Source organism: Carassius auratus, chromosome 9 (assembly GCF_003368295.1).
Source record: "Carassius auratus strain Wakin chromosome 9, ASM336829v1, whole genome shotgun sequence".
Taxonomy (NCBI): domain Eukaryota; kingdom Metazoa; phylum Chordata; class Actinopteri; order Cypriniformes; family Cyprinidae; genus Carassius; species Carassius auratus.
In genome coordinates, this window is record NC_039251.1 from 8,130,660 (window position 1) to 8,146,848 (window position 16,189).

Genomic DNA, 16,189 nt, shown 5'->3' on the forward strand with positions numbered 1-16,189 from the left:
AAATAATGATTTACTCACCCTCACGTTGTGCCAAACTTGTGTGCCGTTATGTTTTCTGTGGAACCAAAATTTAAAGAAAAATGTACACTCATTATTTGCTATTTACAATTACCGTTTATAGTCTGTCAAGCTCCAAAAATAAAAACATCAACAAAAATATACATATATATCACAAAAGTGCATAAATAATGACACCATTTTCATTTTTAAATAGAAACCATGACATGAATGAGTCACAGACCTATAAACTTACTAATTGTACAAATGACACCATGTCGAAAACGGAGGTAATGACACGCACCTTTACAATTATTTAAAACTGTCAGACACCGGTTGAATTCCTACTGACACGTCACTCCTTCCATCCTGTAGTCATACAGCACCAAACAGCCCTGACCTCTGAGTGTGTCCAAGGTTCACAGTTGTCTTTTTCAGTCTTTGACAGCTGCATGATGCGACACTAGGCTCCCGTTTGGTCAGCCTGAATTCTTTCTGACTTTATGAGGGCTCTATATTTAGAGGGGCGGACTTAAATTGAAGGGGGTTTGTGTTGGAGCTCTGTGTTATTTCAGCCTCTTTCAACTGAGACAGCAAGACAAGAGGAAGTACAGCATCCTCTTCAAGACCTGCAACATTTGAGATGGAGCCCGTGAGTATCAAGGAGGACCTGAGGCTCTTTCAGAGCACCCTGCTCCAGGACGGTTTGAAGGAGCTTCTGAAGGAGAACAAGTTTGTGGATTGTATTCTGAAGGCTGGAGACCGGTGTCTGCCCTGCCACAGACTCATCATGGCTGCATGCAGCCCGTATTTCCGAGAGCTGTTCTTTACTGAAGATGGTGTTGAGAAGAAAGACTCCAGCAGGGAAGTAGTGCTGGAGAACGTGGATCCCACTATTATGGACATGATTGTGAACTATCTCTATTCGGCAGACATCGAAATCACAGATGAGAATGTACAAGACGTCTTCGCAGTCGCCAACAGATTCCAAATCCCATCGGTGTTCACCATTTGCGTCAACTATCTACAAAACAAGCTTTCTTTGGCCAACTGCTTGGCCAATTTCAGAATGGGACTGGTTTTGAACTGCCCTAGACTTGCAATAGCTGCTAGGGACTTTATAGCAGAGCGTTTTGAGACTTTATCCACGGATGAGGACTTTCTTGACTTCGACGCTCCCGAGTTGTTCGCTATCATCGGGTGCGATGCTCTAAACGTGGAAAAAGAAGAGGTCGTGTTCGAGCTCTTGATGAGATGGGTCCGGAAGAACAAGGAGAACCGGACGAAAGCATTGGGAGATGCCTTCGATCACATCCGTTTCCGATTACTACCTGAGAAATACTTCAAGGAGAAGGTGGAAAAGGACGACATCATCAAGGCCGACCCTGAGCTCGCCATGAAGCTGAAGGCCATCAAAGAGGCGTTTGCTGGAAAACTTCCACAAGATAAGGAGGGCGAGAATGGCGAAGAGGGGGGAAAAGTCTTGCCTGGTTATCTCAATACCAGCAAACGGCTGGGGATGTTCAACAGGGATCTCATCCTGATGGTAAACGACACGGCGGCTGTGGCCTATGATGCTGATGAAAACGAATGCTTCCTTGCAGCCATGGCAGAGCAGATACCTCGAAATCATGTTAGCATCACGTCGAAGAAGAACCTGCTCTATGTTTTGGGAGGACTGTTTGTTGATGAAGACAAGGAATCACCACTGCAGTGCTATTTCTTCCAGGTTAGGCCAAGTCACTCATTTATTTAACAAAAGGTTGTTTACGCCAAGGATTATAACTACAACTCCATTTTTATATGGTGTGGTCATATCTATTCTCATAGAATAAGTTTAAACAACATACAGAAACGATTTTGATGAAATCATTTTAAGTAAGGGTTTTTTTTTTTTTTCAGCTGAAGAGCGATAAATTCATTGACATTTAATTAGAAATTGCCCGCCTTTTAAAAACGAGGTTGTAGATGCTATTGTTGTTGTCAAGACCGTGATTTATTCGAAATGGAAATTATCTCATAATTTACTCGCCATAAGGTTGTTCTGTTTTCTTTTGGTGACACAGGACTAGCACATAAGACTAATTTTATGGTAACGTAACATTTATTTATTATTATTATTATTATTTATTGCCATTTTTTTGGAGCTTACACCCAAAGTCCCTTACAGAAAAGAGTGGTATTTTCTATATGAACTTCTTAGAGTTTTTCACATTGTACCTAACCATGTGTTGTCTTACTTTTAACCCTTGGTTATGAATACACTTGTGGATTTAAACACGAATCGTATTTTCAGACATCCAAACAAAAAAATGCAAATGTCTTTGTTATTTTTTTGGGACTTTTTTCAGTATATTTTTCAGTATATCTGTTTATGGTCATTTTTTATATTACTTTTTTTTATTTTAGTTTTAGTTATTTTTATACATCAAGCTAAATAAAAAATAAAAAAATATTTCCTCCTTTATAGCTTAAACAAAATAAGATTAGGTTTTTCATATTTAATGTTAAATATTTTAAGTAATAAACATTTTTAAGGTTTTTAGTTAAGAATGATCCTGGGTTCATATTTTTAAGGGTAAAACCCCCACTTTTTGTGTTGCATACTGACTTTTGTGTTGCATACTGACGAATAAATGTTGACTAGATTTTTAATTTTGGGTGCACTATTCATTTAATTGTATGACTTTATATTTCTAGGAGCAGAAAAGTTCCAAATCATTAACAGACCTAGTACAAAGGCAAAGAAAATAAAACAAAAGTTACATACATTCGTAATTCATCTAAAATCATGCATATTCTTCAGCTGGACACTCATTCTCCAAACTGGATCGCCCTGCCACCGATGCCATCGCCCAGATGTCTGTTTGCCGTGGGGGAGTTTGAAAACCTCTTGTTTGCAGTTGCTGGTAAAGACCTGCAGAGCGAGGAGTCTCTGGACTCAGTGCTGTGTTATGATGTCGAGTAAGTTTCTTCTATATTTTCTGCTACATGAGCCAAAGAAGTCCATCTAATTTCTTGTTGTTGCTCTTGGCAGTAAGATGAAGTGGCAGGAGACCAAAAAACTGCCCTTAAGAATTCACGGTCACAGTGTGATCTCACAAAACGGACTAGTTTACTGCATAGGAGGAAAGACGGATGAGAAGTAAGTCAGATTTTAGTTAACATAAGCTTAAATACAAAATAAAAGCCTGAAATTAGGCGTAATTGCTTGTTTTAATCTCTGGAACAGTAAAACCATCAACAAGATGTTTGCATACAACCACAAAAAGTCCGAATGGAAAGAGCTGGCGGCCATGAAGACACCCAGGTCCATGTTTGGAGCTGTAGTCCACAAAGGAAAGATCATTGTGGTTGGAGGGGTCAATGAAGACGGCCTTTTATCCTCTAGTGAAGCCTATGACTTTGGGACGAACAAGTACGTAATACATCACTCGTTTTTAACCGACACGTAATCCTGAAACCACAAGTATTTAAAAAGAGTGCAAAGATACTCTAAATGAAAGCTAAAGTTAGCCAGTGATCAGTGAAGGATTTAAAACAGAGACGTACAAAACAGTTTTCCCTCCAAAATTAAGTCACTTCCAGGAGGATGATGTCACAAAGGAACTGGCTCCTGTAAGTATAAAATGATATTGAGGACACATGGAAAACCTATCAAATGAACACCAATTAAAACAATGCAATATATATATATATATATATATATATATATATATATATATATATATATATATATATATATATATATATATATATATATATATATATATATTATTATTATTATTATTATTATTATTATTTATTTATTTATTTATTTATTTTTTTTGTGAACCATATAGATTGGAGATTATTATAATATTTATAATAACTTTTTCATTTGAGACGTAAATGACAAAAACAGGGGAAAATATTATTTAAAAGTCACCCTTATGATTACTGAACTGGAATATTTTGGTGGTTATCCTGTTATCCTCTACAGAACTAACTGTTTTTTCCCCTTATAGATGGGAGCCGTTCTCTGAGTTTATGCAGGAGAGAAGTTCTGTGAATTTGGTCAGTGCTGCTGGTGTCCTGTATGCTGTGGGCGGCTTCGCGGTGCAGGAGAACGAGGACAAACAGTGTGTCCCATCAGAAATCACTGACATCTGGCAGTAAGTGTTGCAGCAAAAGTCCATCTGGTTTATATTCATCAAGCACTATTATGGGATCAGATATTTGACAGATATTTCTTTTTTAAATAAATGCTGTTCTTTTGAACTTTCTATTCATCAAAGAATCCTGTATCACAGTTATTAAATAAATGAAACTTATTTTAAATATGGTAATAATATTTCACGATACTACTGTTTTCCTGTATTTTTGATCTAGTAAATGCAGCTTTGGAGACTTCTTTCAAAAATGAACTTATTGACCCCAAATTTTTGAACTTTTGAAATCACACACACAAAAAAAAATTATAAACTAAATATAATTTTAAACTTTTAACATGTAATGTATCATTGCAATTGGGACTAAATCTAAAAAACCCTCTTTTTTCACAGGTATGAGGAGGACAAGAAACAGTGGACTGGAATGATACGAGAGATGCGATACGCTGCCGGCGCCTCCTGCGTTACTATGAGATTAAACGCAGCAAAAATGCCTAAACTTTAAAACATCATAACCACTTTTTATAGTTTGTATCCAATAGCAAAGTGTAACTATATTTTAAAGCAGCAAAACCAACAACAAGAACCAAACATTTACTATATTTACTATAATGCACATTCCCCGTCTTTGAAAGTTTTAATCAAAATGAATTGCAACTAAAACTAATTCATTTTGATGCTAACATTACAAACTATTCATCCCTCTTCTTTAACATAGTAAAATGTATAGTGAATGATGTCTCATGTTGACTTTAAGAGTAAAAATAACCACATATTTAAATTTCATGTTAGGTTATGATGTGAAATGTGGTGCAATTTCTACAATGGATGCCAAAATAATAATAATAAAAAAAATGTGTTATCCATACACACCTCTTTTCTTTTATATACGATGCATAATAAATACATATTTAAAGGCAAACAGCTATGCATTTCTTCCTTGTGAACGAAAATTCGAAAGTAATATCACTTGTTACAAAATGAGCAATTAAAATAAGATTGCATTACTAATCTTGCAGATTACACAGTCTGCAAACAATCTGATGTCTACCGTTTCAAGATAATGTCTTCTTTTAATGCATCTTCTGTGGAAAGATCCATTCAAAATAAGGAATCTGTAGGAAGACGCATTATTAGCAAAACCACACTTCGGTCAACAGAATTATGCATTATCTGTCTACTGACCTGAAATACAAGATATCCTAAACTCTCCAAATGTCTTTTCCCTCATCAGGGCCTCTCCTTTCATGTGCAGGAATTTTTGCAGAATGATTTGGAGTCCCGGAAATCAAAGGCAATGCTAGACAGATTTAGAGAATCATATTATGTCTGTTTTTGGAGCTGTTGGCTAAAGTGTGGAAAACAAGATTTCTGATGTGATGCCATATTACTCCAAAAGAAACAAACTTGTGTCCTTTTTGGATGGCCTCAGGGTAAATGGAGTTTTACCAAATTTTAATTTAGGGATGAACTGTTCCTTTAAGTTTCAAATGAATGCACAAAGACATACTCTCCAGATGGGCATCAAACTTTGTAAGAAAGTCCACATTTAAGATCTCTTTGACCACTTCATCAGGGGATTAATCAGCTAAAGCCAGTGTGTAGGCCAAGAGAACCAGCAGGTGAGGGTAAAAAGAATCAGTTTGAATCAGCAAAATCAGGTTACATTCCAATTAAGATTAGAAACGTTTATAAATGTATTATGGAAGAATCTTACTATAATGTACTGCATGAAATGTCAAATGCACACATCAAAAAACTCCTCCACCTTCGATGGGTCATAATTTAGCACAATGAAAGGCTCTGGAGTACTTCAGAAAAATAGTTATAAATCAGTTCGAAAAAGACAAACATACTTATTTATTTAACCACAAGTTTCTGATCCATTTTTTAATTAATAACAATAATAATCATGTTTCTTGAGCAGCAAATCAGCATTTTAAAATGATTTCTGAAGGATCATGACACTGAAGGAATGATGCTGAAACTGTATTTTTTTATTATTAAATAAATATAGCTTTGGTGAGCATGAGAGACATGAGATAGAGAAAAAATAATAATCTTATCTGGCCCAAACTTTTAAACAGTAAATTATATCACATTAAATGGCAATCAATCAATAAAAGCATATGAATTGTATATTGTATACTCTTTTGTTGGTTTAAATTGCTTCCATTGTCTTTATTTGTAAGTCGTTTTGGATAAAAGTGTCTGTTAAATGACTAAATGTAAATGTAAATGAGTTTCTGACATGTGAATGTAATGCAGACAGTACTCCTCTCACTTGTTTATCAGCTAAAGGTTTCTGCATTGCTTCTCCTCCACACCTAAAGCCTGATGGGGATTCAGCACATCAGCCAATAGCAGCGCAGTACTCTAACCTGCAAGACCAATCAAACAAATCAAATCATACGGTTGTGATTCTTCTCGAGCTGGTTTGTCTTAACCACTTTTACACTTAACCCTATGGAGAAAACGAAAAATACACTCACTGTTTAAATATAGTGTTTCATTTAAAAAAAAAAAAAAAAATGAAAATCTTGCTAAAAGCTTCTTAGTTTTGCTTTTGCCATAACTTAAATCAGCTGAATTTTGATTTGTCAAACTCTTAATTTGCTTAATGCCCTTAACATGTCTGCTAGCAAACACCTACATAAAAGTTGAGAGCAAATCTTGGGTGACATCATAGATATACAGAATAAAGGCCTTTATTATGAGTCAATCCTAATACCTGCTTCCTGTTTAAGGCAGCTCACGCCAAAAGTCATGGTGTCTGTCAAAATAAAAGTCATGTTTTGTAGTAAAAAAAAAAAAACATGAAAAAGAATGATTTTGTTTGGAGGAGGGATATATACACGATATTATTTAGAGTTAATATTATTTATCAATACACTAATATAATATAATATATATTAAAAAGATAATAGGTAGAAATATATGAAAAAATTTATAAATAGCATTTGCAAATCATTATCATTACAAGAATACATCATTACATTGATATTGCAAATAATATATAAACAAATATATATATTTTTTAATTCCCAATATTTAATTGTATTTTCAAAAATATTTAATTGTATTGATGGTTGACTATTCTGGACAATATATTTATTTCATGATTTAAAATTGCAATTTAGGCAAAGTGTGGCTACTTTTGAAAATGCTAAAATATTTAGTTGCTGTTAAAAAGGGGAGAAATACAAAACATAACAAAAAAAAATTTATATCCAGGATTGAGGGTATAGCTGTTAACAATGTTGCCATCATATTAATAATCTTGTTTTATTGTAGAAATAATGCCTTTCTTGGTCATTGTCTGTGTTTTTCTTGTATAATGAAAAAGAAAGAAAGAAAATAAGCTAAAATATCAAATTGTTTTAAATTAACTCCTTTCAGGTAACAGGAAAATAATTATTAGCTATAATTTATTGATATTTAATAGATTTAAATATTTTTATACAGGCATCCCAAAGCAAATCATACTTTAATTTGACTTTTAACTTAGCTTGTTTTGACTATTATTATTAAGTTTCCAGGAATAAAACTTTTTTATAACAAAGTTTTTTATACATCAGAATATTTCAAAAAAAAAAAAAAAAAACATAAACTAAATTGTGTAACAAGAAATTAGATTTGAGGTTAAAAAGCAATATTTTAATCAAAACACTGCGATTACAATTTCTTTTGCATACAATTTTTATTATTGCAAAGTATGAGAGAGTGATTATAACCAGCTGTGGTGAAGTTTTACAAGGTGAATCCTAGTCTTTTCTTGGACTGCTGAATGTCAGGGGTCTCGTGCAGCTCTTTTATGTTTTGAGTGGTGCCGCTCACATAACTGGGCATCTCAACACCTGACTCATCATGGACTAGATAACTTGGTCTAAGTCCACCAAACACGGGCCCCAGACCCCCTCCGATGCCCTCTCTGGCAGCCTTCATGAGCGGGAAGGTGTTTCTCCCTGCCTTCCCAGCTGTTTCAAAGACCTGTTCGGCGTATTTCTGAAACTGGTGTTCCTCCTCAACGATGAGAGCAGTGTTCCTCTCAGCAAAGTCCTTCTCTTCTTTATTTGTACGCTGATGCCTTGCATGTTTCTCAGCCTTCACAAAAACCCATGTTGCATTTGAAAGAAATCATAGTTACATGCATAGCATAAAACACATTTAAAGGAACAGTTCACTCATATATAGTAATTTGCTCACCCTCAGGCAATCAGAGAAGTTTGTTTTAAAAAAATTCAACAGATTTGGAGATATTTCGCTTCATATTACTTGCTCACCAATGGATCCTCTGGAGTGAATGGGTGCCGTCACAAGGAGAGTCCAAATAGCTGATAAAAACATCACAATAATCCACAAGTAATCCACACCACTCCAGTCCATCATTTTACATCTTGTGAAGAGAACGCTGTTTGTTTGTAAGAAACAAAACCATCATTAAGGTGTTTTTTAATTTTAATGTCTATCATTCATAATAACGCATCCTCCAGTGAAAGAAAGTCCACCCCATGTTGTCCTCTCACATTAAAATCCACATTATATTTGTTTAGAACTGTTTTTCCTTGTAAATGGTGCTTGATCTGTGCATATTTCTCTCCTGATTCAGACACGATGGCTGTTTCAAAATTAGACTTGTATTTTAGCCGGCAGCAATGATTCGAAGCTAAATTGTGTTAATAATGGATTTGTTTCTTACAAACATGCAGTTTTTCTCTTCTCAAGACATGAACTGATGGACTGGAGTGGTGTGAATTACTTGTGGATTGTTATGATGTTTTTAGCAGCTGTTTGGACTGTCATTCTGACGGCACCCATTCACTGCCATTGTTGAGCAAGTGATGTAATGCTACATTTCTCCAAATCTGTTCTGACGAAGAAACAAACTGAGTTAATATGTCAAACTGAGACCAGCGAGTGTTCCTTTAAGAGCTAAACCCACCATTTCCTGTATATAGATGTCTTGTAGTGTTTTTCCTTCTTCTCTAGCTTTTTGAGCTTGAAGTTCTTGTTTTTTCATGAAGATTTTATCTGCTTCCTTCTTTGCATTCAGCATCTCCAGGGCTTTTTGTCTCTCCTCTTCTGCCTTTTGTTCTTGCTCTTTCCTCTAAAACAGGGTTAAAAACAGTGTATGTATTTCAAATGATATACACAAACGTAAATCGTCGTAAATGCAATATTACTGTGACAAAACCACTGTAATACATGGCCTCTTGTCACTAGTTGCCTTAATTTAATCAAATAATCATCTAAATAATCATTCATTACTAGACAAACTTTGAAGAGTTAAATCATCTGATTGCACAAATACATGAAGAAGATGTTATATACCTTGGACTGTCTGTGTGCAGTGATGGAGTTCAACATGGCTGCATGTTTTTCTTCTTTCTCACGCTGTTCTCGAGCCTGTTTGGCCTCACGTTCAGCGACTGCTTTCGCAATGATCTCTTCCTCATTGTTGATTTGTTGCTGCTTCTGTACTGCTAACTTCTGTACAATAGTCTCTCTTTGTCTCTGGATCTCTCTAAAGCAAAACGAGATGCAAATACAAGCCCAGTGCTGAGACAAAGCAAGCAGTGAAGAGAATTAATCTTTCTTGCCAGGGTTCCCACACAATGAACTCTCATGACTTTTTTCTTTTGAATTTATTAGTATGTGATACTATATATATACACAGCATATATGTATAAATGTTCCAATAAGGACTCTTAATAGGCAGCTTGAAGATATCTGGTTAAGCTGGTTTGCAAGCAAATGTTGCTTCAATTAAGAAAATGTAAACGACTTAAATAAAAATAGAAGTGCTGCTTTAGCAACTAAGTGAAATACAATAAGTTGCAGTAGAAGTACTAAAGATATTAAAACTACTGGGGAAATGAAAACTAAACCGGGCTAGTATATTTAAAAGTAAAAGTTAAACAGTATATAATCTTTAAATAACACGGAAAGCTCATGATGTTTTAAAATAGCAAAAATTGCCAACATATTTAAAATTGTCATTTATTTTATCTGTTTTCTAGCCTTTAATGTAATGTATCAAGTTAGGTATCGGTTGGAAGTGTTTAACATAAATATGGCATGTTGTGTTTTATACAGTTGGAAAAAATGCCTTCATAAAAAAAAAAAAAAAAAAACTCCTGAAAATGAATCTTTTCTGGCACTGGTGGGAATCTTGTTATTTATACCCACAAGACATATTTACACTGTATTACCATGTAATTAAAAGTACCTAAATATTTCCTCCTGCTTCTCTTTCCTCATTTTCACGACTTTTTCTTTATGTTTGGTGAGCTGCCTGCGTTTCTCCTCCTCTTCCTCGTGCCTCTGAGCCTCTGCTGCTTTCATCAGCTCTCTGTTGTTCAAATAATCCTGATGGAAGACAGAAGAACAGATTTCAAAACAGCATCTGATTCACTCTATCTGTAAATGTTGTTGAACAAGCGCCTCACCTGATGAGCCTTCATCACGCTTCTCTTCTCTTCTTGTTTCCTGCGCTCGTTCATGGACTGTTCCCACAGATGAAGATCTCGGAGTCGCTCAACTTCTTCAGCCTCACGCTTGACCTCCTGTCTCTCCTGCTCTTTCTTCAATTCATGATCCTTTATCCTAATATAGCAGGAAACATCAGGTTCTTTTTATTAGGTCCTTTCGTATTAACTACATCATTGTTGCTGAATGCACTGAAGCACTTTAATGTCTCCTTACTGTTGTTTCACACTCTCAGCAGTGGCCAGCTGTTCTTGTTTCCTCTGTATGGCTTTCTGTTGCTCATGCTGAATGTCCTGTTCTTCTCTGGAAGCTATTTCGGCCAGGATATCGGTGTCTATGTCTCTTCTGGCATTTTGCTTCATGCGTTTTAGTTCAACCTGAGCCTCTCTTTCCTTCAGGACCTCTGCCAGCAGCAGAGCACTCTATAAAAAACAAAAGAATAGTTTCTACTAACGTTTCACATCAGAAAAGTGTGATTAAATAATGAGAGACACAGACATGGAAGCCTTTCACTCTGTCGGTCTGGTAGTACTGCTGGGCTTTTGCTTTCTCGATGGCCTCCTTCCGTATCTGTGCCTGGTATTTTGCTTCTTCTATGTCAATTTGTTTCCGCTCCTCTTCTTCAATCGCCTCTCGAAATTTTTTGGCCTCAAGCTTTTTTTGTCGCTGTCCCTTTAAGGAAAAAAGAAATCTGTTTTTCTCCATGGAAGACTTTTTGCACAAGTCAAATGCATAGCTTATATTAGCCCAAGCATTTATAGTAATTATTTTACTTTTATTTTTTGTTAAGAAAACCCAAGAATATTACATCAAGACAGCATTCAAATTACAGGTGAAAAATAGCATTTATGCTATAACCTGGCTCATTTACAGTCTGTACAGAAAAGTTAGATTGTTCATTGATGTGCATTGTCCCGAACAAATAAATAAATAAATAAATAAACAATCAACTACAATCAAATTTAATATTATAACAGACATAGAAAAAATTTAAATAGGATGGAGAAAAGTACACACGCACACACAAACACCCACCCACACACACACACACACATATTAGTCATTTTGTTGTGTTTTTATCATTTTTAGTTGTTTTTGTTTTATACATCGTTTATAAATTTATTCCGTTTTTATTTTAATTATTTTAGTACATGAAGTTGAACTTAATTATAAATATAACTAAAAATATTTTATATTTATTATATTTCTTTAAGGTTTTAATTTTAATTAAGTTCTACTATCAACAATAACATTGTTCTAGACACAAAAACAGTCATATCAATGTGAACAAAAATTATCACAGTGATATTTCGGATAAAATATTATATAAATTATTTTTTACATTTAATCATTTAGCAGACACTTTTATCCAAAGCGACTTACAAATGAGGACAATGGAAGCAATAAAAACAACAAAAGATCAATGATATACAAGTACTATAACAAGTCTCAGTTATTTTAAACGCAGTGTCATAGCAAGGGCGATTTAATTAAATAGTAAATAAAGAGAAAACAGATAGAATAGAATAAAGAAAAGAGCAATCTAGTGTTAGAGGTCTTTTTTGCTTTTGTTAATTGTATAATAAATGATAAAAAACAGATACAATGCAAAAAGATTAGAAATCTAGTTAGATACTTTTTTAAGAATAGAATTTGAATATTTTTAGAATCGTTTATAAAATAAAATAATAGTAACAGTAAAATAGTAGTATTTTATTTGTATTTTATTTTAATAGTTTTATTAATTATATTAGAATAATTTTAGAATACACACTTCTTTTCTAAATTATAATGATCTTTTTAATGAATTATTCTTGATTGTTCATAATTGACTAATAATTGGATATTTATAATTGTATATTCTCCTTTAAAAAAAACAATTTCCGCATATTATGTTTAGCGTGAATTGTGGGTTTTTCAAACAAAAATATTGCTCATTCTGATTAACGCGAGAGCTGGAACCAGAGACTCCAGTGTGTACTCCACTTATCTGTATCTATATGAGTGTGTACTCACAGCGATGGTGTTGGTCCAGTGTTTGACTTGCTCTCTTGAGCGCATGTGCAGCGCCTCGCGCTCTTGCGCCGCTGCGATCTCACTCCGGTTGCGTTGATTGACTCCGTTCACACTGTCCTGCACGCGCTGCCATTCCGATTTAGACAAAACGACCATTTGACGAAGATCCGCTTCCATTTTCTCCACCTCCGAGCTCACACCTGTGTGCATTTGACCAGTAATTATTATAATTTTACAGACAATCTTTTAGTTATCCTGGTGCACCAGTCATCCTCACCTCGTTGACTCGAGCCGTTCCTCCGCACGTTCTGAACGACACCTGTTGTAATTGAGGTTGTTGCCATCTTAACTGTTTCTTTATGTCCTCTCACATTCGTTGATCTTGATATCTTTATAAATGTTTAATCCTTAATGCCTCGGCAAACTTGGCTAGCTTTGGTAACATGTTTGTACTCCCTTCACTGTGTTGCTCGGCAACCATTTGAACTTCTGTTACACTGTTCCATGGCAACCCTGCAAGTGAAGTAGGTGACGTCATGCTGAGCCTCATTTAACAGCCAGCCTTCTAGAAAATAAACTCAGCCGAGTTAAAGCATTGCTTTGGGGCTATTTAGGCGTTTAAAACATTTGAAATTTGTAAGTTGTTCAATCTTCTCCTGTGAATGTAATGTGCTTTGTTTAATATACCCCTGTTTATTTAACCCCCCCCCCCATTATTAATATTTTTATTATATATATATATATATATATATATATATATATATATATATATATATATATATATATATATATATACGTGTGTATATATATATATATGTGTATATATATATATATATATATATATATATATATATATATATATATATATATATATATATATATATATATACGTATATATATATATATGTATATATACGTATATATATATATGTATGTATATATGTATATATATATATATTTATATATATATATATATATATATATATATATATATGTATATACGTGTATATATATGTATATATATATATATATATATATATATATATATATATATATATATATATATATATATATATATGTATATATATATATATATATATATATATATATATGTGTATATATATATATATATATATATGTATATATATATATATATATATATATATATATGTGTATATATATATATATATATATATATATATATATATATATATATATATATATATGTATATATATATATGTATATATATATATATATATATATATGTATATGTATATATATATATATATATATATATATATATATATATATATATATATATGTATATATGTATATATATATATATATATATATATATATATATATATATACATATATACATATATGTATACAGTGCTTTAAGTGGCCCAAAAGAGGTGCCGGTACTCTATTACAACTATATTGAAGGGGTTTTATATACAGCAGTCCACAGGCGACCTTAATAATAAGTCATTTTATTAGTTTGTGGAATTAGCTTGAGGTAGAAAGAACTACTGAACATAAATAAAATATGCAAAAGGATTTTGAAAAAATACCCTTAGAAAGAGCTACTGCATTACTTCATTAGCTTGCCGCTGACCTCCAGCGATATCATTCCGGCTTGGTGGGGTGTCAGCTAGCGAGTCAGCTGATTCTGACTGTGTTCTTTTAGTACTCAGAGTCTGAAGACAGGAGAGCATATTACGTTAAGTGTTTTTCACTGTATTTGTATTTTTACCGAGCTGAGTGTACGCGTTTCACACACCCTCTCCGGCCACGTTGAGTTGTTGAGACTGACAGCGGAAAAAGCGACGCATGCGCTTTTAACTTGTAAAATCTCAAGGGTGTATGGGTGTGTAGGCTCTGCTCTCCGTGGGACGAATTAGGAAGCGTGCATTGTGAAGGGCGCTCTGAAAAGCGGCAGTGCAGGCAAAGGATTAAAACCTTTATTAAAACAGATGTCCAAATGAACATACTGGTACGCTAAAAGCACGTTCTGGCCGCACGGAGAGGTGGCGGCACGCTCAAAAGCTATATTTTGAAGTGGCGGTACTGAGTAACGGTGCGTACCGGCCCACTTGCACTGACTCAAATGATTTGCGAGCCTACTCGAAACTTCCAAACTGACTCAACTGATTTGCGAAAAAGCTCCGAACTCCCGAACTGAATCAAATGATTCACGCTCCGAACTCCCAAACTGACTCAAATGATTCGCGAACCCACTTTGAACTCCCGAACTGACTCAAATGATTCGCGAACCCGCTACGAACTCTTGAACTGATTCAAATGATTTGTGATCCCCAAATTGACTCAAATGATTCGCGAACCCTCTTTGAACCCCCGAACTGACTCAAATGATTCGCAAACCTGGTACGAACTCCCGAACTGATTCAAATGATGCGCAATCTTGCTCCGAACACCCGAACTGATTCAAATGATGTGCGATCCCCAAACTGACTCAAATGATTCGTGAACCCGCTTTGAACTCCCGAACTGACTCAAATGATTCGCGAACCCGCTACGAACTCCCGAACTGATTCAAATGATTTGTGATCCCCAAACTGACTCAAATGATTCGCGAACCATTCCGAACTCTCGAATTGATTCAAATGACTCGCGAACCCGCTCCGAACTCTCGAATTGATTCAAATGATTCGCAAACCCACTCCGAACAAAAAAAGGTCCCCAAGACATCCCCTAAATGGCCTCTGTGAACGTCCCCTGGACGTCAGCGTGTAGGGTCCGCTTGACGTCGAGCAGACGTTCACAGGACGTGCAGCAACCATTTGGGATGTTTAGGGGACTTTCGCTAAATACGTTTATTTTAATTGAACAATCATAAAGTTGCAGGGCTGTTTTCGTGTGTGTGTGTGTGTCTTTTGGTGGATGGCGTGTCCACGTGTCTCTGGTTGTCAGCTGTGGTTAGTCGATGGCATTTCTTCCCATTGTCTTCTAACCTAAAACAACAAAATGAACATATTCAGTAGTGTTATGACTTTATATGTCTAGGACTATCGTTTATCCATTGACAAAAGATTTATTAAGACCGAAATTTAGCGGACATAACGTATGCCTTATTTAAGTTCAATATCTGCCAATATTATATATGTTTAATCATTTCAGCTTTACAAGCTAACTTTAGCTTAGAAAGTGTTCACATAGCCTAACGTCAGCAGCCGCACGGGACAACTTCAGAAAAGTTTTAAAATGGTAAACTTCATCAAATGTAAGCATTAGGAGATAAACAGTAGTTACGGTAGCTATAATGTCTAATAATATAAAAGAATAAATACCTTTTCAACCAAACAAAAGTGAAAACTCAAGGCCGTGTCTGAGGAAATTACCGGATGACCGTTAACTGTCACTTGCGGCTGAGCATTGCCATGGATACATGCCACGTACCCTAAAGTGACGTCATTCGGTGATGTACTCATTTGATCGACAGCTGGATCCTGTCTCCAGTGTGGCTATGTTACTTTTTTTTTAGAGCTCCATGTAGTATAGCAGTCTTAAATGC

At 34.8% G+C, this 16,189-nt stretch overlaps 2 protein-coding genes across 2 annotated transcripts; one reads left to right on the plus strand and one right to left on the minus strand.

The window, feature by feature from the left end:
- Positions 1-229: 229 nt before the first annotated feature.
- On the plus strand, positions 230-5,070 carry LOC113108274 (kelch-like protein 41a). The gene is made up of 6 exons (XM_026271205.1): positions 230-1,726; positions 2,804-2,961; positions 3,035-3,142; positions 3,230-3,415; positions 4,005-4,151; positions 4,542-5,070. The coding sequence occupies exons 1-6, from the start codon at positions 641-643 to the stop codon at positions 4,651-4,653; spliced, it is 1,797 nt and encodes a 598-aa protein (XP_026126990.1). The 5' UTR covers positions 230-640; the 3' UTR covers positions 4,654-5,070.
- A 2,755-nt stretch (positions 5,071-7,825) lies between these two features.
- On the minus strand, positions 7,826-13,155 carry LOC113108275 (coiled-coil domain-containing protein 173-like). The gene is made up of 9 exons (XM_026271206.1): positions 12,931-13,155; positions 12,654-12,853; positions 11,136-11,309; positions 10,854-11,059; positions 10,598-10,754; positions 10,378-10,517; positions 9,480-9,672; positions 9,091-9,255; positions 7,826-8,252 (listed from the first exon to the last, which is right to left on the minus strand). Exons 1-9 carry the CDS (start codon positions 12,995-12,997, stop codon positions 7,899-7,901), a joined length of 1,656 nt encoding a protein of 551 aa, XP_026126991.1. The 5' UTR covers positions 12,998-13,155; the 3' UTR covers positions 7,826-7,898.
- Between the last annotated feature and the right edge of the window lie 3,034 nt (positions 13,156-16,189).

Coding starts and splice junctions, on each gene's coding strand:
- LOC113108274 (XM_026271205.1), top strand. CDS start 641: ATGGAGCCCGTGAGTATCAAGGAGGACCTGAGGCTCTTTCAGAGCACC. Junction 2,962..3,034: donor GTGCTGTGTTATGATGTCGA/GTAAGTTTCTTC, acceptor TGCTCTTGGCAG/TAAGATGAAGTGGCAGGAGA. Junction 4,152..4,541: donor GAAATCACTGACATCTGGCA/GTAAGTGTTGCA, acceptor CTTTTTTCACAG/GTATGAGGAGGACAAGAAAC.
- LOC113108275 (XM_026271206.1), bottom strand. CDS start 12,997: ATGGCAACAACCTCAATTACAACAGGTGTCGTTCAGAACGTGCGGAGG. Junction 11,060..11,135: donor ACAGAGTGAAAGGCTTCCAT/GTCTGTGTCTCT, acceptor TGTTTTTTATAG/AGTGCTCTGCTGCTGGCAGA. Junction 8,253..9,090: donor ACATCTATATACAGGAAATG/GTGGGTTTAGCT, acceptor GTTTTTGTGAAG/GCTGAGAAACATGCAAGGCA.